At 40.9% G+C, this 24954-nt stretch overlaps 2 protein-coding genes across 2 annotated transcripts; both read right to left on the bottom strand.

Moving 5' to 3' along the window:
* Positions 1–4642: 4642 nt before the first annotated feature.
* Positions 4643–10207, bottom strand: LOC306886179 (photoreceptor cilium actin regulator-like). The gene is made up of 2 exons (XM_079443099.1): positions 6543–10207; positions 4643–5051 (listed from the first exon to the last, which is right to left on the bottom strand). The coding sequence occupies exons 1-2, from the start codon at positions 9869–9871 to the stop codon at positions 4919–4921; spliced, it is 3462 nt and encodes a 1153-aa protein (XP_079299225.1). The 5' UTR covers positions 9872–10207; the 3' UTR covers positions 4643–4918.
* LOC306886355 (G-protein coupled receptor family C group 6 member A-like) lies at positions 10177–24702 on the bottom strand (the record flags this gene model as incomplete). Its single annotated transcript, XM_079443395.1, has 7 exons — positions 10177–10232; positions 11391–12332; positions 14734–14851; positions 15151–15366; positions 15516–16247; positions 16408–16696; positions 24668–24702. The coding sequence occupies 7 exons, from the start codon at positions 24700–24702 to the stop codon at positions 10177–10179; spliced, it is 2388 nt and encodes a 795-aa protein (XP_079299521.1).
* Positions 24703–24954: the final 252 nt, after the last annotated feature.

The raw sequence follows: 24954 nt of genomic DNA on the forward strand, positions 1-24954 counted from the left end.
TGCTTATTAATAGTTAGTAAAGTAGTTGTTAAGTTTAGGTATTTGGTAGTATTAGGGATGTAGAATAAGGTCATGTAGAATAAGGCATTAATATGTGCTTAATTACTACTAACAAATGGCTAATATTCTAGTAACTTGTTAAGAGACCCTAAAATAAAATGTTACCGTCAAGGTGTCAGAGAGTCACCGCAGTCTCCACTAACAACACTCACCAGATCCCAATCCCCTGATTTCTGACCACCGCCACCTGTCAGCACTAATCAGTAGCAGTATATCCCTGCACTCCTCCCGTTCACTCACTGTCTGGTCTCAAATATTCTATGCTGACTAACCTGACCCACTTACCTTTTGTCTACCTACCAGTTGCTCCTGTGTTCCTATCCCCGTTCTCCATCTCCACGCTCCACTGTTCCCTCTGGATCCCCTGGATAAAGAAACAAGGACATTAAAACTCAGATAAGCCCCAAGAGACTTTCCCATTCCCCACCTGCTTACCCGGACTTACTGCTCATCTCATTCTCCTCTGCTGCTTTTAAATAAACCTGCTGTTTGTATTGCTCTTACCTCTGTGTCCCGTGTCTATCTGCAGACAAGGCAAGTGACTTTTTTTATTAAAAAAAATTTTTGTACCAGTAGCTTGACCAGCTGGGCATAGTGACAGGGGCAGTCTTGGGAGTGTTCTCTTGAACAGCGGAGATCTTCTCCTTAGCTTCAAGGACAGACACTGCACTTGACTGTAGAGTGCCCTTGGGGCTGGAACCTGCACTAGGCTGAACTCAGGGGCAGGAGCCGACACTGCGACTGCTCTCTCAGGAGTGGACTCTGGAGACTCCTGGAGTGGAGCGGGCTCTGGAGGCTCCTGGACTGGAGCGGACTCTGGGACTTGAGCCAACACTGGAGTGGACTCAGGGGCTGGAGCTGATACTGGGACTGCTCTTTCTGGAGCGGATTTGGGAACAACGTCCTCAATAGTGAGCTCAGGGACTGCTCTCTCTGCAGAGGGTTCGGGAACAACCTCCTCTATAGCAGATTCAGGAACTGCTTTCACTGGAAAGGATTAGGGAACCGCTCTCTCAGGAGCGGGTTCGGGAGGGCGCTCTGGGAGAGTGGACACTGGACCAGTCCTTTCTACAGTAGGCTCAGGGACCGCACTACCTGGAGCGGATTTCGAAATAACGTCCTCCATAGCGGACTCAGGGAGCTCCTGGACTGGGGCGGACTCAAGGGGCTCCTCTTCAGGAATTTCATACTTGGTGGCTATAGTAAGGGTGGCGAGAATCTCCCTTGTGGACTTGATTAGGTTAGCAAGAGATTCAGAGAAGGCCTCAACGGCCGAAACAACAGGCTGCTTGGGAACGGCCTCCGTGGTTGTGACTGTGACTGGGAGATTGGGGTGCTCAGAGATGGCCTCTGTGGCCATAACAGGCTGAATGAGAGCCTCTGGAATGGCCTCCATGGTCAACATAGTGAGCGTAGGCAGGTCAGGAATGTCCTCATTGGGCATAACTTGATTATCAGGGATACCTGTTGCCTTTACATGACTAGCGGGAACATTCTTTGACTTGACATGGTTAGCAGGAATGGCATCCGTGGATGCAACTGGGAAAACAGATTGCTTGGAACTGGCCTCCGTGGCCAGAGTAGGCAAAATGAAAACCTCTGCATCGGCCTCCGTGGCCATGACAGGAGAAGCAGCCAGCTTAGGAAGAGCCTCTGTGGACTTCACATGACTGACAGGAACATTCCTAGACTCGACATGGCTTGCAGGAACATCTTTTGACTTGACATGACTTGCAGGACTGGCGGGAACACATTCTGGAGACGAGACAGGTTTCAAAAACATGGCTTCGGTGGATCTAACAGGAAGGGCATTGGACTGCACAGCACGGGCCGCTCTCCTCTTCTCCTGACGGATAGAAACTGCGTAGTTGACCACCTCTGTAGTATCTGTAGCTAACTTGGCCAACACAGGCGTAGAGGTAGTGATCTTGGTAGTCTCAGTGGAGACAGGAACTGGCCCAGCAGAATGTGTCAAGTCAGGAACAGACCCGAGGGACAACATGACACGTGGCTGATTCTTGAATAACAGGAGTGAACTCAGTTGACTCTGGGAAGACAGAGCTTGACCTGATAGACTCAGAGGTGTCTGACTGAGTGATGACTGTGGTTGACACAACTTGTTCTTGGATAACGGTAGTGAAGGTGACTGATTCAGGGAAGACAGAAGTTGACTCTGGTTTGGAATTGACTGGAACTGACTGGATATCTGCCAACCTGGCCATCTTGGAAATGACTGAGGCAGGGTTGACTGGTTCTGAAATGACTGGAACGGGTCTGACTGACTCAGGAGTGACTGGAGCAGATTTAACTGGATCAGGCTTGCCTGGCTCTGGAGTGACTGGAACGGGTTTGACTGACTCAGGAGTGACGGGAGCGGGCTTAACTGGGTCAAGAATGACTGGAGTGGGCTTGACAGGCTCCGGAGTGACTGGAGCGGGCTTGACTGGCTCTGGAGTGACTGAAGCAGGCTTGATGGGATCTGGAGTGACTGGAGCGGCCTTGACTAGCTCTGGCGTGACTGGGTAAAAAATTACTGGAGTGGGCTTGACTGGATCTGGAGTGACTGGAACGGGTTTGACTGGCTCTGGAGTGACTGAAGCAGGCTCGATGGGATCTGAAGTGACTGGAGCGGCCTTGACTAGCTCTGGCATGACTGGAGCGGGTCTGACTGGGTAAAAAATGATTGGAGTTGGCTAGACTGGATCTGGAGTGACTGGAACGGGTTTGACTGACTCAGGAGTGATGGGAGCAGGCTTAACTGGGTCAAGAATGACTGGAGTGGGCTTGACTGGATCTGGAGCGACTGGAGTGGGCTTGTCTGGTATGGAAAGGTCGGCAGTGTCCTTGCCCATCTCTGGGAAAGCTGAGATTGATTCAACAGATTCTGAAATAACAGGGAATGACTTATGTCTGGGAGATGACACCTATCTCTCAGCCCTGTTGGCAAAGGTTAGTCAGACCTCGATGGCGAGGCCATCTCTCCCGGGCATTAGCAGGTGGCAGGATCTTGATACTCATTCAGCTGAGTCAAGTGCTGATCAGTTTGTTCTGTCACGGATCTGGAGGGAGGACTGCAGAGTGAGTGTTAACAGATTTATTAGACAAACTTGCAGACCTGTGGTGGTACTACTCAGATTACCTAGCTATCTGCAATGCACCCATCCTTTATTCCTCATTCATCATTCACGCCCCCTCCTGTCCCATCCCTTCTTCTGCTCTTGTCGAAGGCTCTCTTGTCTATAGAGTTAGGAGACTGCTGGATGTTAATCCCTGGGGGTGTGGTTACCAGTAATTGGACAACTGAGAGGGGTACAGCTTGGAGAAGAGGAGCTGGATTCCAGCTCAGGGCATCCTGGACTGCTTGCTCATCGATGAATTCCTTGGATCTCGCCAGTCCTCTACCTTGGGAGCACCTCGGGGCACTCTTTGGGGGAGGGGTACTGTCACGAGCTGGGTTTGATCTTTCTCCTTGTTTCCGAAATTTTTGTCTGCCTTTTTTGCACGTTAAAAAATAACGTGTCCTCTGCTCTTGGGTCCTCTCTTTTCCCTGACATATATATTATGTGTATAACATTGGGTGTGACTGGGTTTAACCGGTCAGGGAGATTTACTATTGCTGTCGGAGAGGAGTTCAAAACAGAGACATGAAGTTACTTTTTAAAAATCAATGCTGTCTCACATCAGACAACATTTCTAAACACATCTTTTGACTTCATGTGGCACTGTGCAGACCTAATGGTGTCGGACTTGAAGCAGTGCATGCCAGATAGCAATTTAAATCGAACCATTTAAATAAGTAATTAATTATTCTGTGTTCGTTAAAAAGTATATTCAATATATTATTGAATTGTGTAGTACAGTATGGATGTAATCCAGATGTACTGCGTTCACCATGTTGTCATTGTCATATGACCTACCAGCATCAGTTGCATCACTTCACAAGTCCTCTCCCATGGATTTATGAGAAATAAAAAGTGTCCATCTGATGTGCACTTCAGAATCTCCCCAGAAATAGTAAGTAATGTTTTAAAAATGTAATAAAATGTTGGCATGCTATTGTTTTCCACCTACTACATAGTAGGAAAGTATGTGATTTTGGATGCAGCCAAGCAGTATTCAACTGCATGATATGTTGATGCCTTGTATTGCCCTGTTTCTTGGCAGTTATGTTTAACCCATTAAGCTCATGATGGTCAAAGCAATTAGAGGCTTTGTTAGAGAAAAATAAAATAACATTTATCTAACTAGATACTAGCTGGTTTAATCTGTAATCAGATTCCCCATTGATATATTTTTAGAATATATATATATATATATAGAGAGAGAGAGAGAGAGAAAGAGAGAGAAAAATAAAATTTCCATTTTATTTCCATTATTTATTTATTTTTATGTATTATGTATTTATTTATTTATTAATATGAATAGTGCTGAATATGAAACAGTGTTATATTTACTCTATAAACTAAGTTGATTATGGGTCTTTTTAAATTTGCAAGGCACTATCTCTTTATTGTTTCTTATTAATAACCTTACTTTCCTGTTAACATGCATTAATTTTTAAGAAAAGATATAGAGAATATATGCAATGTATGTAAATATCTGTTTATTTAGTAATAAAATATAAAAGGCCAACCAATAACATTCACAATATAAAACATTTTAAAAACAAATTAGACCAATTGAATTGAGGCAAATATATCAAATATATACAGTGAAGTTAAAAAAGATGAAAATAACAATGATTGGAAATGATCACGAGAAGGCGTTCTCAGAAATAGCTATTTTCATTTCCCACCAGCACACAAAGGTTTTAATCCCATCCAAATTTTGCTAAACCATAATCCCCCTTGCTCCTTCGTCAATTCTCCCATTCCCTCTGTAGACCTTGACCCACAATGCACAGGTCTGGATGCGAGACAGACCGAACTGCACCTCTTATTTCTGTTTGCTCACTCCATGGCTTGTCTTCTCTGACTGGAACATCTTCCAGCCTGTGACAGCAAAACAAAATAAGGACATTAGTGAATTGAAGGATTAGGGAAGTGGGCATGACCTGGTTAGCACTGGTCAGCAGTAAGTCATTGAGAGCTTGTTTACTGGGGATTAGCAATTGTATTACGTTGTACATGAGAGGAAAGTGTGTCTAAATTGTTATAAATATATACATTTCATGTTTCCTCAAGTTCTGTGAAAATGCATTTATTCTATAACATATGCTACAGAATGCTACGGAGCCCCTTAGAGCTCATGGTGGTGGAAAGATTTTGGGGTGGGTGAAAAAAATTCGGCATGGGAGGAAAAAATATTTTTCAAATCTTTTGCGTTCTCTCGTAAAGATGCTTGCGTTCCCTCGCAAAACTTTGCGTTCTCTCGCAAAGATGTTTGGGTGAGGGAATGCAAAAGTTTTGCGAGAGAACGCAAACATCTTTGCGAGAGAACGCAAAGTTTTGCGAGGGAACGCAAAAGTTTTGCGAGAGAACGCAAAAGATTTGAAAAATATTTTTTCCTCCCACCCCAAATTTTTTTCACCCACCCCGAAATCTTTCCTCCACCATGAGCTCTAAGGGGCTCCGTAGCATTCTGACTTGAGTCTTGTCTTGCTCCACTTTTTTTTTTTTTTTTTTCTCAGAATCATGAAGTATATATTCTCATGTATTATATAAAAAAACATAACTGACATAAAAACACACTGACCTCACTGAGAACATTTACCCCCCCCCCACACACAAACCCTTTAATTAGTGTTATAAACTATTTAAATACTAAGTAGCTGGCACACAAAGGTACAAATACTTTAAAATACGACAAACTACAGATATATTTGTCCCTTGTTATTCACCCGAGAGCTGAGTGACATTTACACAATGAACCCATAATTGAATTTCAAAAACAGCACTCTTTATTATGACAGAGACAATCAAATTGCTTGTCCTATAACATTTCCTTATTCTCTTTGAAAATGAAACCTAGAACAGGAGATGCGATTTCAAGCATGAATGGTACTCGCTTCAGATACCCTTATCAAAAAGGATTGTTTAAAATAAAGATTGAGCAAAAAAATCTTGGATACTGTATCACTATTAAGCATCAAAATCTAAAGCAGTTGCGTTCATGGATCAGAAATTTAAAGCTAAAGTTTTTCACCTCAGTGAAATCTGCTCACATGACTGTTCTGCATAGTTCTTATAACTAGTTCTCATACTTTCTTTCGTTTTTTTTACCCTTATCTTCTCCAAAACATTTACGTAGTTATGTTTCTGTGTCATTAAATCACAAATATTAACCTAGTTTTCCTGATGACTTGGAAAAGCAGCCATCTAGCAATGTTGAAGTGTTAAGAAAGACTTTATCACGGTTTTAATTTGACTGTCTATTCTGTGCTATGTATAAACATGCTAACATGCTAAATTTACATGCAAATTTAATTTTAAGCAGTTATACTTCAGCCTTATATTTGATATCAGAAAAAGTGTTAGACTCACCAATGGGTGCTAATTGCTGGTTCACTCCCACATGTCTCTGCCACAGAGATGACTGGCACCCTGGGCGGCAGGCTTAAACTGGGCCTCCTGTCTGACTGGCTGCGCCGGATGAATGGCTGGGGCCCCCGTGCAGACACTGGCAGCCGACCACGCTCACCCCAGGGACGAGGCAAAACACTGCTACCGGAGGAGGCCCATGCCTGAGGGGGCTTGGGTGTAGGAACAGGCTGAGCCTCAAATAACGATGATGAGACTGGACAAAACACTGATCGAGCATTACTAAATACTCTTGAAGAGTCCTCACGAGTATTTTCTCTAGACCAGCGCTGCACTTTTGGGGAAGCAGGAGGTGACGGTGCCTTAAAGGAGTAGGTGACCCCTGTCACAGTGATGGGTGTGTGGTCTTGCCGTGTTGCAGGGGTGTTTGGCAGTGTTCGTTGGCCAGCAGGTGGAGTTGGGAGTTTACGGAGTACAGGAGGGCTAGATGAAGTTGAAGTAGAGGGTTGATTTTTCAATACAGGAGGACTAGGGAGTCTCCGATGTAACAGAGGTGTGGATGGCAACACGCGAGTTCTGGAAGCAGGTGGAGTGGCAGGGGTTTGGTTCTTAAAGGCATTGTTTGGCACTGTTTCATTGGTATTGTTCTCCTTTTGTGAAACCACTACATCACCTTGGCAGGAAGAAAGCTGCCTGTGGCCCTGCTCAGCTGTCGGTTTCTCTGTCGGTGAGTCAGAAGAATGCCTCAAGTGGATTATCTTTCTTGCTTGTTTGTAGAGGGAGGCAGCCTCCTCACTTTCCGTGTCTGTTTCATGGCTGGAATCATGGTGCCCACCCTTCACAACCCCTCTGGTATCCTGGTGCGTGGAACGAACTGGCGACATGCTGACAGAGCCCTTACACAAATTCCCCTTACTGGGTAGCACTGTAACAGACTGCAGAGAGGCTCGTAACCTCTGAGACATTGCAGTCCTTTTTGGAAGGACAGATCGGCCCCTGCTTGATACATGTTCTCCCGTGTCCTTTGTTTGTACATTTTCAAAGGAATTGTCCATGAGAACCTCAAGTGGAGGCGGTGGTAGATTGTCAATGTCAAGATCCTCTGTCCTTTCAGAGCATCGTGACTCCCCTTGACTACTAAGCATACTATTTTCATTAAATGCTAATGTGGCAGAGGGACCTAAACCTGGAATAATAGGAACACCACACTTTCTAACACCTTTAAGAGGTCCAAGAATGTTTGCTCGGTCTGGGCTCTGTTTACTTTCCTCCAAGCCCTGACTAAAGGTGTCAATCAGTTTTTTAACAGAATTCCTTTCCCTATACAATCCTGAAGATTGGCGGGGTGACGGTGGAGGACTTGGCACTGGTATTACCTTAACAGGCCCTTTAACAGGTGGACATTTCTTGTCTTTTTCCTTTCCCTTTCCTTTGTCCTTTTTCTTTTTTTCCTCCATCTCTTCCTTTGCACTTTCTTGCTCAACTTTAATATTACATGCCTTTCTTTGATTACTTGGAGAAAAAATGTTCCTATTCAAAGACTGCTGCCTGTCAGCAGCAATTGATGAAATTATTTGTGTTTGCGGTTGCTGGATTTTTTTAGATGAACCTGGCTTTGTATTTCCCTCACACTTAACCTTGCTCATTCTCTCCAGCCTTTGGTCAAGTTCCTTTTGAGTTCTCTCAAGTTCAATGAGTGTAGGATCTTCTAGTTTATTACGCAGAGAGTCTGCTGATCTGGAACGTTTATTAACTGTGGTCTTTTTCTTAGAAGATCTAGAGGCAGCTGTTTGAGGTCTTTTAGAACTTTTTTCACCATCCTCAATCCACTGACTACTGCTGTTTGGGTTATCTGCCAGTTTTGCTTTTTCTCCAGGTCCTTGGGATGGCAAAAAACGAATCTGGCCACTAATGGCATCTTTTAGCTTTAATGTCATTTCAACATTTTGTGGATTCTCTATTCGCTTTGTTGGCAAACGACGTGGTTGCCTATGGTCTGGAATGCAATAATCTGATTGTTTGCTTCTTTTATCCTTGCATTGTTCCTCTTCACTACCATCCTCCATATCATCCCTGCCACCTTCATCCAAGGAGACAGAGCCAAGTAGTGATTCCGTATCCCTCTGTTCTTTTTCTGTAATAGTGCAAGTTGAGTCTATAGAGTTAAGAGAGATGCTTTGGCTTACTTTCTTGAGAAGTCTGCTTCTGTATGAGCCTTGTTGAACTGGTGTAGAACCGCAAGGGCTACTTGATGTAGCATAAATAGTTCCAGTTGACTCAGAACTTTCTCTGCGTTGGCGTTGTCTGTCTGATCCTGCCAGGGACTCACTTTCTGCCCCAAGTCCACTGTCTTCACTAAATAGTGCAGAGTCTTCTGGGCCAGGTTTTTTCTGTGATGCTACCTCAATCCGAGACAGCAGCTGCATTAATCTAGACTCTGATGCACGTTTTGTCCTGAGCTTCTCATCTAGAATTTCAGTAATGGAGGAAAAGTAATCCACTGCCTCCTCAAGCGCGGTATCCCCAATTCCACACACTGATTGACCTACCTGACGCATCCTCTGTACGGTGTACTGAAGGAGTTGTTGTAGTAGATCTGGTGGGGGCTCACTGTAGGTGGAAGAGGCCACATTTTTTGCTGAGTTGGGTGAAGAGGAATTTGTTTTTTCACAAGGCCAAGCCAGATGCTCTCCATTTCCTTTTAACATCATCTCCCCCTCTTCCACTATTTCATGCAGCCCTTTGTTTATTTCCTCATAGCGTAAGACCATGAACGCCACCATGGGTTGCAAGGAAATTTGGGTTTGGGCTGCATGATCAAGTAACCCCAAAAGATCTTCATATTTACTGATGCTGGGGTTAAGATATGCATATGCTGCTTGATGAGCTTCCACAAGTGCCTCTGGAAAGTCTACTTTTTCTTTATTAAAGTTTTTTCTTTCCTTTTCTTTATTCCTGTTTAGTTTGATACCTTTAGGACCTTTCTTTGACTTCTTTGCACCCTTTTTCTCACAAGGCTCTCGTTTTTCTTCTTGCCGTGCCTTCCCTTGAGATAATATATCAATGTTAATCTCTTGTGTACTCAGTTTGGCAGAAGCAGCCCCTTCAGGCTCAGCTGTAGAGAATTTCCTCCCTAACGACGTGGAAGTTGTGTTGTTCCGAACCGTTGAGTTCTTTTTCTCTGTGTCCCGTCCACAGCATTCTCCACTGCTCCCATCATCAGATTGTGATTCTTCAAGTCTCTCGTGAGTCCCTGGAAGTAGAGTTCTCCCTCTTCGGAATGCACCCTGTGGCGAGTGGAGACCATTCCCACGTGAAGGAGAGCAGCCCATTTCAGAGTAATTGCAGTTCACCAAGATTTTGCAAAAATACAGTCCAACAAAGACAAGGAGGCAGACCACTCCATCTGATGGCAGGATGGTTTAGAATCACCAGCTGCACTTGTCATTTTCAGATGACTGTAATTACCAGACACACAGTTGTATTTGACTGTCTCTATGTATCCTAGGACTTTTAGGAAAAACAAATGTGAAGTGCCAAAGGACTCTCTTCTCTTTCAGTTAAAATATGAAAATAAATAAATAAATAATACCACCACTGATCTAAAGTGTTTGTATTTCTTTTGAAGCAAGTATTGTCAAGCATTTTGTCTACTGCCGTAGAGTCCCTCTGTACCTTCTGGAGGACGAGCAGCTGAAGAGATTAGTAAGGATTTGAGAGTAGTCCTAAGCATGGACATATGTCACCTCAGAGCAAATAAAACACACAGTGTCAAATCTTTAAGCTCATTAAGGTAATCGCAGTTGTTTTCAGGTAGCTTTTTATAGCTTGAACCCTAAGTCTAATAGAAAAGTTAATCTAAAATAAAATTATGTTCAGTGAACTCCTGTAATATTCCACTTGCTTTATCTTGTTTCAACCTTTTGAACAGAGAAATATATTTATTCCAGACATATATTTTATTTCAGCACATTGTTTGTTGCAAACAAGACATAACACAGTTCACATCTTAATAAATGTAGTGATAATAACAACCTTGGCAGAGATCTGATGCACTGGTTCTCTCAGAATCTGATGCTTTGGTTCTCTCCCTTTAATACTTTTGTATTAGCACAGTGACACAAGAACCCATATTCAGCTATAGTCACTGACTGGCATTCTGACATCAATGATAGAGAGAGGAATGCCTCCCCCTTCCCGTTTTTGCCAGATTGACGGGTTCTGTGCAGGCAGCTGAAGCTATGCACCCCAACAATGTATTAATGTAATCCCTGGATCTCATGACGACCTCCTTAAGCCATGTGTGTATTCAAGAAAGACCATTGTCTTTTATTGAAGAGTTTACCTTTATTCATGTCCAAATGCCACTCAGATAATATTGCAACAAAAAAGACATTATATTCAACATATTACATACAAGTTGCTTATAATTAAGCAATAAAACACAAACAAGAGTGCTGTGTTGTGAGTGTTATGTAATTCATAACATTTGCTTTTATGTCTTATGAATGCTTTATTAAGCCTCACCAATATGAATAATGCAATAGCATTAATATTACAATCTTAGGATGTTGCGGATATATTGTTGTTCTTGCCAGTTTACTAAGTAATATTTACAAAAATAATAATAATGTCAGCAGTAATCCACTAGTTCTTTTAAGTTCTTTTTAAAGTAAGCTAATTGTATTAGATTTGTCATGATATAAACCTTTTAACAATAATGTGTGTACACTTATCAAATGGATTTGCTCCTAGTTCTTTTCCGTAACATCTGGTAAGGGAATTCTAAATTATTTGAATCCAAACCAGTATCAAGTGAGTTAATGGTATTTTGTGACCCCATTATAAAACCAGGTTCCAGTGTTATCTCTGGGATCAAGTCAACTGAGTCAATGGTGTGATTATTGGCTCTTGCAATATATGCCTCTCGAGTAAGCTGTTCTTTCTTCTTGCAGAGAGCCATGTACCATTTAGGTGCAAAGTGACAGAAAATAACTCCATAACATGACACCAAGATGGCAGCTACTTGGATTGAATAGCGCTCGTTGACCTTAGCAATGTATACAGGGGTGAAACAGACCCAAACAAAAAGGTAAATTATCATGCTTAGGATGATGTGTCCAGTCTCATTGAAAGCCTGAGGTACCTTTCTCCCTTTGAAGGCCATCAAAAAGCAGACAAATGCGAGCAGTGCAATATAGCAAAGCATGATGCCAAATCCAATGCCAGAACCTTCATTGCACTGTACAGTAATTACCATGCTTTGGTCAGATTTAAACGCCTCTACAGCTGGAGAATCAAATATTAACCACAAGATGCAGATGAGGACTTGAATGAGAGTACCACAGGTTATGATGACAGGGGGCTTGTAAAACCTTTTAGCGTGCCCCTGACGATACAGTGGGAGAAAGGATACAAAGGTGCGTAGAGATTTAACCAAAATACTTGAAACTGTGAGGGAGAACCCTAAGGCATACAAGATCTGTCGAACCCTGCAAATGTGAACACTGGGTTTGCCAATGAACAATATGACACTAGTATAGCTGAGTGCTAACCCTACCATCATTACAAAACATAGGTTTCCCCCTGCCTGTTTCATGACTGGTTTTCCATAACAGACAAAGAAGATGATAACGGTAAACAGCAATAAAAGATAACCTATTGCAGTAAATGTAAGTAGAACTATAGCATGGGATCCATCCCATTTCCAGTAGTCCTCTTCCTTTGACTTACAGGAAGTCCATCCTTTTAAAGACCAGGTACCATTTTCACAAGGAAGGCAATTCGGCAAGTCTAAAAGACAAAGCTGACTTTAGGGTATATTTCAAACAAACTTTATCTTATAATATGTACAGTATGTTCCCTTTTTTAAAAAGGTACAGAATGCTTGGCTCTATTGACATACTGTATGTGGTTGAAACATAAAAGTTCACATTCATTTCAGTAGTGTTGCTTTCGTCAACGAAAATTATGACGAAATATCGTCGTCAACGAACCTTTATCACGTGACGAAAACGAGACGAGACGAAAATGTTGGTCATATGACGATGACAATAACTAAATGTATAATGCAATATTGTTGACAAATAAAAACGAGACTAAATGTGGTATACAAAATAAAAACTATGCTAAAATGTCTCTTCATTTTTGTTGACTAAAACGAGACGAAACGAAATGTTATAACGTTTGTGGCGAGGGGGGCGTGGGAAGACGTCGGCTGTGGCGGGAGAATGAGTGCAGAGACGAGTGGTAAAAAGGAGGTCAAGTAAATGATGATTAAAACCTGTGTCTATTTCCAGTGACTGGGGAGAGATGAGTGAAAAGCACCCGCAGGCCTGGGAGAAGGGAGAGAGACTGAGCGGCAGAGCCGGGAGAGTGCGGAACGCTTGTTTGGCAATAGAGTGCACTAGCACAGAGCTCGACTGCAGTTTATTTTTGGTTGATTTTTCGTTGTTTCTAATTAAAAGACACCCTGCTCGCCACCCCTAACTTCCTCGTCCTTTGTGCTATTTTTGAACCACGCTACAACGCTATTTCATCTCGTTTAGTCGCGTTATTATTATTTTTGATCTAATCCTGATTAGATCCACCTATGACACTTTACCTTGTCCCAGAAACATCCATCAGTGGTTCGGCACTGAAGAACTCTGCCCCCTTTGCAGTACCAGCAATGCTAGCCTCCAGCATATCCTGTCGGGCTGCAAGACAGCATTGTCCCAAGGCCGCTATAGGTGGCGACACGATCTGGTGTTGAGGAAGCTAGCAGAGGTGGCAGAGTCATGTAGACAAGAGGCTAATAGTAGACCTTCTGTGCCAATGAGACATCCCATCCTGTTTGCAAGGGCCAGAGAAAATGTCAACCACCCTCACCAGAGAACAACATCAAGAGTCCTCTCATCTGGCAGTGAGTGGAACATGAGGGTCGACCTGGGGAGGCAGCTTCAATTCCCCAGGGAGATCGTAGAAACTGCGCTCCGGCCAGACCTGAACATGTGGTCAGAGCCATGCAAGACCATCTTTTTGGTGGAGCTCACTGTCCCATGGGAGGAGGGAATGGAGGCTGCCAACGAGCGGAAGCGTGCAAAGTATGCAGACCTGGTGGATGACTGCAGAGAGGCTGGCTGGAAAGCCACCATGTGTTCCGTCGAAGTGGGATGCAGGGGCTTCGTTGGGTCCTCAACGGTTCACCTGCTCCGCGACATGGGATGTACAGGAGCAGGGTGTCAAAAAGCCATCAAAGAACTGGCAGAGGAGGCAGAGAAGGGCAGCTTTTGGCTGTGGCTAAGAAGGAAGCATAGGGGGTGGGGGCTAAATAACACCTAGGGCATCAGCAGGGGGTGGAAGGGAGTGATCCCTGCCATCGCTCCGCCACCAGGAGATGTACTGGGGTTAAAGGAGCGAAACATCCATGACTGGTGGTCCCCAGCTGATGATCCGTTTATGCCCAGAGAGGTGCTCAGAGGAGCACACCTGCACCAAAGGCACCGGTGGAGGTGCGTCAGGCAGCAATGCCCAGCAGGTCGACCATCAGCCTGTATTTATATAAGTTATTTTGCAGTATTTCTGTTTCCGGTGTCTCACCTCAGGTCGCACTGCGCAGATGCAGGCAACGTCACGTCCTCAAGCCCCACTCGCGGCATTGTTTAGAAGACAACAAAGTTAAGTCTGACACAGAGAAAGGGACCGATGGCCGGCCAGCCGGGGTTCGTCTTTGGGAGATGTGTGTGTACTTCTAACATGTTTGGTTGGTAAAATAAATGTTGTAAATTCAAATCAGAGCATCTTCCGTGTCTGGAATGGATGTATTCTTGAGTCTATAAGGTAACAATAATATAATATGATAACCTTGTTTGAAATGGGTTTGGCTAAAAGAAAATTTTGGTTTCGTCTGTACTACTAGGTACTTATACTATATTGACTGGGTTAAATAGAAGAGACTAAAATACAATTTTCATTGACGAATACTAGACTAAATGTCATCAGTTTTCGTCGACTAAAACTAGACTAGACTAAAAAGAGTATGAATGTGACAAAAACTAATAAAAACTAAAATGACAGCTTCACACAAAGACTAGACTAAAACTAAACTTAAAACAGGCCACCAAAAACAACACTACATTTCAGTAAATTTTTACATCAGATGTGTACTTGTGTACTACCCTTTAACAACACCATATACTTATTGATTACTTACTTGTTTCATTAGAGTAAGTACCCTCTAAACACTGTGTGCAATTATGGCAGCATGATGCTTTGAAGAGTTTCTTAGCTGCTCCTGGAGGGCAAATAGCAGAGCACATGGAAACAGTAACCTACAATAACATGTATGGAAGTGTGGTTAATACATAGTCCTTATTTGCAATATGTAATAATACCCAGTTGAAAAGACCAACAATGATGTGTTCATGCTGATACGCTGCCTGGCCTCTGGTTAATTGAAAAGACCATGCTGGTTGATGTATCTTTTGTAGGTGAACAACATATGGGCTGTCCACCTACAGCTTGGATCAGCATGGAAATTTGTGCTGGTCCTTTCAGGGGGGTATGCATCTTTTTAGGATGTTATGTGATTCCATATATAGCTGATGATTTTATAATTAGTTATTCTCACCGTATTGCTTGGATTACTCCATATTATGGGTGCCTTAATGTGAACAACTTTTTTCATCAGATTGTAATTTCCAACAACAACAAATTGTCTCTGACCACTTGCTTCTTGTGGTTGCCAATTTATTAAATCATATCCATTCATGAAATTTCCAGATGCATTAAAATAGAACATTTGATTGTCCATAGTAAAATTGATCTTTTTCAGTTCCTTGAGGAGCTTTCCAAAAGTAAAGACATATAGAAAATAAGGTTCCAGCTTTTGCAATAATGTACAGTATATAGAAATTATATCAAGACCACATGCTTCTGTGTTATACATGTAAGTATAAAGGCATCTCCAAAATTGGAGGTAAACAGTTTCCTTACCTTCCATGGTGGAAAATCCCGTTCTCCAGGGCAATCAGTTTCATTGCAGTTTAGAAGATGTTTCAAAGCATGTGCAATGGACCATACAGCTAACCTTTCGCCGTACGTCATGCTGATGTTGACAGCTTCTGTTAAAAAAACAGTATCTTTCCCTAACTGCTTATATTCCTCAAGAAAGAGGTTTACAGAGCCTGGAGCAAGAGTCAGCTGCTGCAAAAACTCCTTAAAACCGGGATTGGGACCAGTGATGAAAGTAAACCCAAAAATGTCCCCTATTTGGTTGATTCCCTCCATTTGAGATATATTTCGTGACATTGACCAAGCATCACTTGCGATCCAAGTACGCGACGTGTTCTGCCGAATCATCTCCTTGAGCAGTTTAGAGACCAGCTCTTCCTTTAAGATAAGGACCACAACTTTAGCTTCGGATAAGCGGATTGTTTCTGCCACCTCTTGGATCCTTTTGTCGATTTCATTGTGTGCTAGGTAATGAGGCAACACTTCTTTGAAAGCATGACAGATATCTGCAGCTTCTGAATCAGCTGAGAAACTTTGTAAGGCATTTTTCCCATAGTCATCATCCCCATAGACCACGCCAACCCAGTCCCAGTGAAAGTGTTTCATGAAATTAACCAGAGCTTTGCTTTGGTGAACATCACTGGGAATTGTGCGCAGGAATGCTGGGTATCGCACCCTGTCACTAAGCGTTTCTGCAGATGATGTTGTGCTTATCTGTTTTAAGAGAAAAAATTAAAAGGAATATGTGTTATTGCTGTTTTTTGCCACTTTTGCTATACAATTGAGATTCATCAAGAATTGTTTTTGACTCCCTGAGTCAAAACTGAAGCAAATTACCTAAAGGTTCACCCTAAATGAACATAACGTGACTAACCTGTGGGACCATGTAGAGACTCAGAAGCCGAGCCACTGCCAGAGAGTCTTCTGAGAAACGTGCTCCAATGATTGCTTTTACATTAGGCCTTTCAAGCAGCTCACATTGCAGAGGCAGTGTGCCATTCACAGCGAGAAGCTGTTCGGTGCTCTGAATGGCCTTTGATGCATCAGAGCAAGTGTCACAGATGTAGTAGCCCAGTCGCACACCCGGGAGGAAGCTGGAGTTATTGATCGTTTCAATAGTATGCACGACAGCTAGAGTCCTTACAAGCGAAATGAGATTTAATCTACAAGCAAATGAGGTAAAAGGAAAAATAGCATATTCAGCTTTCTAATGTAAGAAATAGATTCTTACTATTTTTCTGTATATAAACTTAACCTTGTTTTGTCCAGTTTATAACAATCACTCTACATTTGTATGACCAATTAATAGGGCTTAATTTTGACTGATTTTCAGATTTGATTAGACTCTAATTCACTAATTCTCAGTTATGCTGATATAAATTTGCTTATTCTAGCTGTTCTATTAAATTAATATATTCTAGTTACAATGTCAGAGGGCCTGTTGTATATTGCCTGTTTGCTAACAGCAGGAACAATTGTGACAATAACAAATTTAGGGTTCACTTTATTTACACTTTTGTAAACGTCACAGTTTATTATTATAATTAATATTCATTACATGTTAACATATAAAAACAAATACATCCAACGTAAGAGTACAGAGGAAGTGAAGGAATATATATATATATGGTGGTGGCATATTTAAGAGGTTTCAGTTGTTTTTGTTGATATAAAGTAAAAAGTAAAGTCGTGACGTATTGTCAAGTATGGTGACCCATACTCGAAATTGGTGCTCTGCGTTTAACCCATCCAAGTGCACACACACAGCAGTGAGTAGTGAACAAATGCACACACACACACACACCGTGAACACACACCCGGAGCAGTGGGCAGCCATGCTGCGGCGCCCGGGGAGCAATTGGGGGTTCGGTGCCTTGCTCAAGGGCACCTCAGTCGTGGTATTGAGGGTGGAGAGAGCGCTGTACATTCACTCCCCCCACCTACAATCCCTGCCGGCCGGGGACTCGAACCCGCAACCTTTCGATTACGAGTCCGACTCTCTAACCATTAGGCCACGACTTCCCCTATATGCATATATATATATAGTAACTTTAGAACTATTACTTTAATTTTAGCTTTAGGGAATCTTTCTTAAGGTTCGATATTTATATGATTAATTGATATTAATCAAAATGTCCAATTTATACCTTATTAACCATACCTCATTAATGACTTGTCCAGCAAGCATTAAACCAGTATGCCTTAACAATTCAGATTATTTCCGTGGCCACAGTATTACTGAATTGATAAGGTAATGTTGATATTAGGTAATTTTAGCATAAGTAAACTTAGAGTGTAGGTAACGCGATCTTTTGACAAATAGTTTCAGATTTGAAAATCACAGCAACAGACAAGAGATTTCTTAATAGAATCAAAGTTTATTTCACTACTCTAACACAATACTAAGCTAAATAACACAAAACGGAATACGTAAACACACACACACACACACACATTGCAGGCAATGCATTGTTGTGATCTGAAGAGAGTTTTAGGTTCTAATGCTCGTTTTCAAGAATGCTCTGACTTCAACCTGAGGGAGTCACAAGCAGGGAACTTCACTATCTTTACTCTTAAAGATGAATACAACCAGTTTCCAGCAGAATTAGGAAATATTGTTTGATTTACTTGCTTTCAGCTGAGTTTCCGTTCCTTTGCTGTTCCGAGGGAATCCCGGTTTGGATTGGCGGCTGATGTGTCGTCACGTGGAACCCCTCTCGCAATTGGTTGGTTTCTCTGTGAAGTGATGACGCTCTCGGGAAGTTGGTTTCAGTTCTTTGGCTTCTGGTGTTAAAGTTTCTTTAGAAGTTTGACTGAGTCCTGATCATTGTTCAATGCTCGGCCATGATGTTAATGGCAAGAAGCGCTTAGCAGCGCGATCAGAGCAGGAACCGAAGTTCAAACAGCGCATGGCTCAGTTTTCCGTGCATTAAATAATTTACTGCATTATTTCATAAAATAAAGCACATATCCTAGCAGACTCCTATAAGTGTTCTAATCATACATTGATGAGAAAATTTAAATTTTCATCCACACCAGATTACTGCTGATGCAATTACTTACTTACTTTACTTTACTTTTGTCATTTAGCAGACGCTTTTGTCCAAAGCGACTTACAAATAAGAAAAAGTAACTAAAACTAAAAAGTTACAACTCTATAAATACTATATACCCACATATTTAAGAAAATAAAGAAATTAAATAAAATTGACACATGCATATAACAACATTTCAATAATAAACATATAAATGAAAAAATTAAATAAAAAGCGATACTACTATCCCTTGCCGGTGTCCCTGCCCGGTGGAGTCGCACGGTAGAGTCGATGGTCTTTACATTCTTTACTTTTTAAATTAGCTTTCATTCGAAATCAAACATTAGGTATTTGGCATACACAAAGTACATACCTTAATTGTATGTACTACATGGGTTAATGCATCGATTAAACGATCCTAAATTCTAAATAAATCACACCAAGCATGTGAAACTGAACAATATTGATCAGGAAAAATTATACCTCAAAAGATTACAACAATACCATATATTCCAATAACACAGCAAGCTTATAAATGACATGAAATACAACCTTAATATATATTGTAAATATATTGTATATATTGTTTCTGAGTATATTGTTTCAAGAGCAGCACAATTATAATTTGTTCTTTTTGCAATCCTTCAGCAAAGCATTGAGTCTCTTTGTTAGAGAAAGAAATTGATTGTTCAAATGAGAGAGAGAGAGAGGTTGTCACGAGTGTTCCATTGGACATGTATCTGTGAGACTTCAACGTCCAGTCTCGTCATAAAAACGTCTCTCCTGGTCGATACGATCATTTAATTTATGCGTTAGTGGTCAGGAGGTATGGGAGGGTTGGTGCTGGAACCTTTCCAGACACCAAGGTCTTGTCCTGTTTCTGGTTGAATTATGCTTAAGTGACAAGAAACAACCGTGAAGTCCTGTTTTAAATACATTCCAGATTTTTCCACACATATGCCCCTTTGTTTTAGGGGTCTAGTGAGACGTTAAGGAGAGCAGAGCAGGATGCTTGAGCGCGGTGCTGGTCGTTAATTAACTTTATGGCCACAAATAGTGAAAGTAGTAACTTCCTCCAAAATGTATGTGTTCTTGTTTTCGACCAAGCTCTACATATATATATATATATATATATATATACACACACGCACAGACACACACACATATATGTATATACACTGAACAAAATTATAAACGCAACACTTTTGTTTTTGCCCCCATTTTTCATGAGCTGAACTCAAAGATCTAAAACTTTTTCTATGTACACGAAAGACCTATTTCTCTCAAATATTGTTCACAAATCTGTCTAAATATGTGTTGCCGAGAACATCCATCCGCCTCACAGGTGTGGCATATCAAGATGCTGATTAGACAGCATGATTATCGTACAGGTGTGCCTTAGGCTGGCCACAATAAAAGGCCACTCTAAAATGTGCAGCTTTATCACACAGCACAATGCCACAGATGTCACAAGTTTTGAGGGAGCGTGCAATTGGCATGCTGACTGCAGGAATGTCCACCAGAGCTGTTGCACATGAATTGAATGTTCATTTCTCTACCATAAGCCGTCTCCAAAGGCGTTTCAGAGAAATATATAATATTTCGTCCCAACTACACAATACATGTATGGCCACATGAACTTTAAGAATCATATACTTTTTTGTTTGTTTGTTTAGATAAATCGCTCGGAGGGGTTTGAGCAAACGATTAGACAAACTAGTTTTTTATTTTTATAGATCATCCAAGCACTGTTACGTTTGTACTCCAGGGAGGTACACAAGACAAGGCAGGCAGGCAGGTATATCAAAGCTTTACTCACGACGACAAAGAAATGGTGTAACACATACAATAGCGGACATGGGAACAGGGGAGAACACAGGCTTTTAAAGGCAGGTCACAATCAAGGGGGAACAGAAACAGGTGAGGAGCTAATAAACTAGGAAGGCAGACAGAGACATAACTAAACAAAAACAGATCAGAATTGTGACAAGCACCTGATTCCTAGCCATTTCTAAAGTACATTTGATATGACTAAATATTATTAAATTGTAGAGAAATTCCAGGATCAGTTCCCTCTTCAAGTAGGCCTAGTATTTTCATCAGGTCAGTCGTAGAAAAATCTGGTTGGTTGATAACTTTTGACGTTTAATCCAGGTGTGAAAATAATTAATATCTAGCGCAAGAGCTCGGAGAGATGTGAGAGTGCACAGGAGAAAGTTTGAGCACACACACTCACACTTGAGCGAGAGGAGAGACACATTTTAAGTGTATATGCGCAAGAGCAGCGTATATCCGAGAGCGCGCGTCCGCGCAAAGGAAATCCGCGTGGGAGATTCGTGTTCGCGCATTATATTAATCTACTTTCGCACTATAAAAATGCGCTCTCGACATTTGCCAGTAAAATAACACCATATCTAATCAGCATGTTGATATGCCACACCTGTGAGGTGGATGGATATCACTAACACAGATTTAGACAGATTTGTGAACAATATTTGAGAGAAATAGGCCTTTTGTGTACATAGAAAAAGTCTTAGATCTTTGAGTTCAACTCATGAAAAATGGGGGCAAAAACAAAAGTGTTGCGTTTATAATTTTGTTCAGTATATATATATATATATATATATATGCATATCAATAAAAACAACTGAAACCTCTTAAGTATGCCACCACTGTGTGTGTGTGTGTGTGTCTGTGTGTGTGTGTGTGTGTGTGTGTGTGTGTGTGTGTGTGTATATTTATACATATATAAATACACATATATATATATATATATATATATAATATATCAACTCTACTGTGCGACTCCACTGGGCAGGGACACCGGCAAGGGATAGAAGTATCGCTTTTTATTTTAGTTTTTCCATTTATATGTATATTATTGAAATGTTATATGCATGTGTCAATTTTATTTAATTTCTTTATTTTCTTAAATATGTGGGTTATAGTATTTATAGAGTTGTAACTTTTAGTTTTAGTTACTTTTTCTTATTTGTAAGTCGCTTTGGACAAAAGCGTCTGCTAAATGACAAAAGTAAAGTAAAGTAAGTAAAAGTATATATATATACACACACACATGCATATATACATAAATACCTACGTGTGTGTGAGTGTGTGTGTGTGTGCATATGTCCAAAGTCCAGACCTCAACCCCATTGAGCAAATTTGGAGCGTGTTGGAAAATAAACTGGACAGATCTATTGTACATTCAAAGGAAAGCCATTGGCTTGAGTTGCAGAAGGCATGGGACAACATTAGTGTTGAAATTCTGACACTATGCCATATAGATGCGTTGCTGTAATTAAGGCAAAAGGCGGACATACTAAATATTAAAGTTAAAAGTGGATAAAAACAGTACGACTCACTTCATCTGAAATTTGTTGTGCTCAGAGCAACCATCTGCATGTTTCATCCCAGTTTATTAATATTATTTTTTTTTTTTAAATTAGCAAACATTATTCATTATATCCTATCGTATTATTTCATTTAAACCATAGTATTATTGTTATATACATAAATCAAGTGGCATTTGGTGTACTGTACAGTATTTTTATCATAATTAACAAATAAGCTTGCAGGTACTTGTTGAGTCACAGACTTTTAGTTATTCCATTCCAACAAGAAAAATGTTCCAACAAATAAAATGTGCATTTAAAAGATGGACAATCAATACTCAGAGTCTTCTAGGTTACATGGTAACACACACAAGCACAAATTACTGTACATATATGAAGAAAGAAATACATAAAAATTATATATATATATATATACACACATACATACATACATACATACATACTCACTCTGTGCAGTTGTATTTTTCTGGACGTTCTCGCACATGTAGTGTCTGTACTTTAGAATGGCAGGAACTGAGCACTCCTATCCGTATATCCCCATCTGCCCAGGCCCCACATATGCCTGGTGAGTATTCGCAGGCAGACCCAGAACTGGCCAAAATAAGAAAACCTATTAAGGGCCAGTAAAAGTCTTGTAGAAACATGATACAATTTGACTGAGCACAACTGTAACCCTAGAGATCTATTCCCATTGAAAACAAGGGTAAACTGCACAAGTAATCTGACAGTCGTTCTGGTTTAAGTAAGAGAAGCATGCAAGGAGGCTGGCTCATTCTGAATGAACACACAATAAGGTGTCAAACAATTATGTCCCTAGATCGACTCCAAATGTCAGCCGAACCTTTATTCTACTTCATTCCCCCCACAGACCGGTACTGTGCAATCCCAAAAACTCACATTACGTTCCACTGAGAGCTTAAATATGAACCAGTTGTAATGTGTTGTAAAAAGTGTGGAAATTCAATATGTGTGTTTGTGTGTATTGACAACGTGTGTGTATGAGCTGATGCTGTAATAGAATTCTCGTGTGAATGAAATATGAAGAAGAGCACCCACATTAAATATAAAAAATTAGATATAAATTTATTTTAGCTCTGTCACATTTTGCTGTCCAGCACTTACAAAGACATAGCAAATTAAATTAATAGACTTATAACTATCCAAAAATGATCAATTCACAGGAACACACAGCATGAACACAAATCAAACAATAGGATGAACAAAGGATACTTGAATGGATACTGTGTTGAAATTAAACACAGGAACAAGGAGTCATTATAAATTTTAATCAGTTGAAATGTAGTTGTCTTTTATTAATTGGTCTAATAATAGATTGGCTAACTAATGAACAAATCATATCCTTCTGTCGAGGATTACAGCAGTAATGTAATCAAAATAAATAAAATGTGAGTAGAAAGTTTATTACAACATATACAGACCGTGCTTGTGAGAATAAGTAATACCTAAAAGTTTTTTTTCTTTTAATCTCCAAATTCTAATTTGTATAATTAGTTTGACCAGGCAGGTGGGTCTTTTGAGTTAACAATGGTTGACATAGCTTCAAGATTGCAGTTAGTGTGGTACATTACCAGCATGTTTCTTTGTTTGAATAAAAATGTTTATGCTATCACACTCAATATAACAATACTCTACCTGCATAGCTGATTTATAAAAAGATTTAGATTTTATCACTGGATTCTCTTTGAAGCATTATAGTGCTTAGATCATGGATGTGTTTTAATGGTTTTACTAAATAGCTGTTGTCAAAGGCTCCCAAGTGCTCTTGGCTTCCTGCAAAGCAACTTACTAAGGCATTTATTACTTCAAATGTGGGCATATTCATGTAGTCTCTTAGGTTCAAATATTTGCTTACTCTAGACAAAAGAGGTTGAACTGGTGCAGTTAGTAAATTAAGCCGGGAGTTTTCAATCTTGCGTTGGACTATCAAGTTATGCATTCAGTGTGAGGTTTCATGGTTCAGAGGTTTTTAACAAAAAACAAGTTTGTATATCTTTCTCGCCATCTTTCTTTTGAAATAGTGGCTTCTTTTGACATTTCAGCATGTGCATTAGTTCAAGTCCCAACAGGAAATTCCCAGTGTTTATGGCTTTGTCTATCTGGATGTCGTAATATATACATACAATATTATAATTTGATTGTGTGGTTTCAAGGGATATTTGCGTTCATGAGTACGAGATAAGAGAATGTCTCCATTTCAAGGTTTTTAACATCACGGGACAATGCTGTGAAGCTGTAATTTTCCATTGCTATTGCATATGGTAACACTTGTTGGATTTGTGCTGGTCAGATGAAGTCTGAGCATTGAAACATACACAGCTAAGATATTCAAGCTCTGCTCCTTTTCTATCATCAATACTTCACCTTCTGCTTCATGTCAGGATACTATCAATGGAACACTTATTAAACTTGAGGAGAATGAGAGGGCCTTCAAATCTTGGATCCTTTGAGTCAAAAAGGGTTGAGAACCAAGGCCTGCAGGGATGAATTCGAACACCTTACGAACGTGAGACCAATAAACCAGTCTCTCTATGTGAAAAAAGGGTTGAGATGGTTATTGACTTGGACGGTCTCAGCCCACCCACACTTTATCGATTAGAAGTGCAATCAGTGCTTGGTTTTTATGTTTCTTACTGTGCACAACTCCTCAAAACCCTCCAGAAACCTTCACCTCACGCTTACTGAAGGGAAAAAAAAAAGTACAGCAATGTCTGGACTCTCTCACCCCTCATAAGTGTTCCACTGAGAGTATCCTGACATGCTGCATCACCATTGGCGATAGAACTGCACTGCTTCTGTCTGACCAGACGTCTTTGCAATGTGTGGTGAAGACTGCCAGTCTTCAGCACTTTACTAACAACCATTCAACGAGCAGTGTCAGGAGAGCACACCCCATCATCACGAAAACCTTCTGGAAGATGCAGCCTGTCAGGAAACTGAATTCTAGGTAGCACTTAAATATCTCACCATAACATCTGCTGGAATGGTTACAGTCGTTGCACATAGATGTCT

Source organism: Barbus barbus (genome assembly GCF_936440315.1).
Source record: "Barbus barbus genome assembly, chromosome: 20".
NCBI classification, from domain to species: Eukaryota; Metazoa; Chordata; class Actinopteri; order Cypriniformes; family Cyprinidae; genus Barbus; species Barbus barbus.

Excerpts from the sequence above, each read along its gene's own strand:
- LOC306886179 (XM_079443099.1), bottom strand. The coding sequence starts at position 9,871 with ATGGGCTGCTCTCCTTCACGTGGGAATGGTCTCCACTCGCCACAGGGT. Across the intron at positions 5,052-6,542 it reads CCAGCAATTAGCACCCATTG|GCTGGAAGATGTTCCAGTCA; the intron begins GTGAGTCTAACA and ends TTGCTGTCACAG.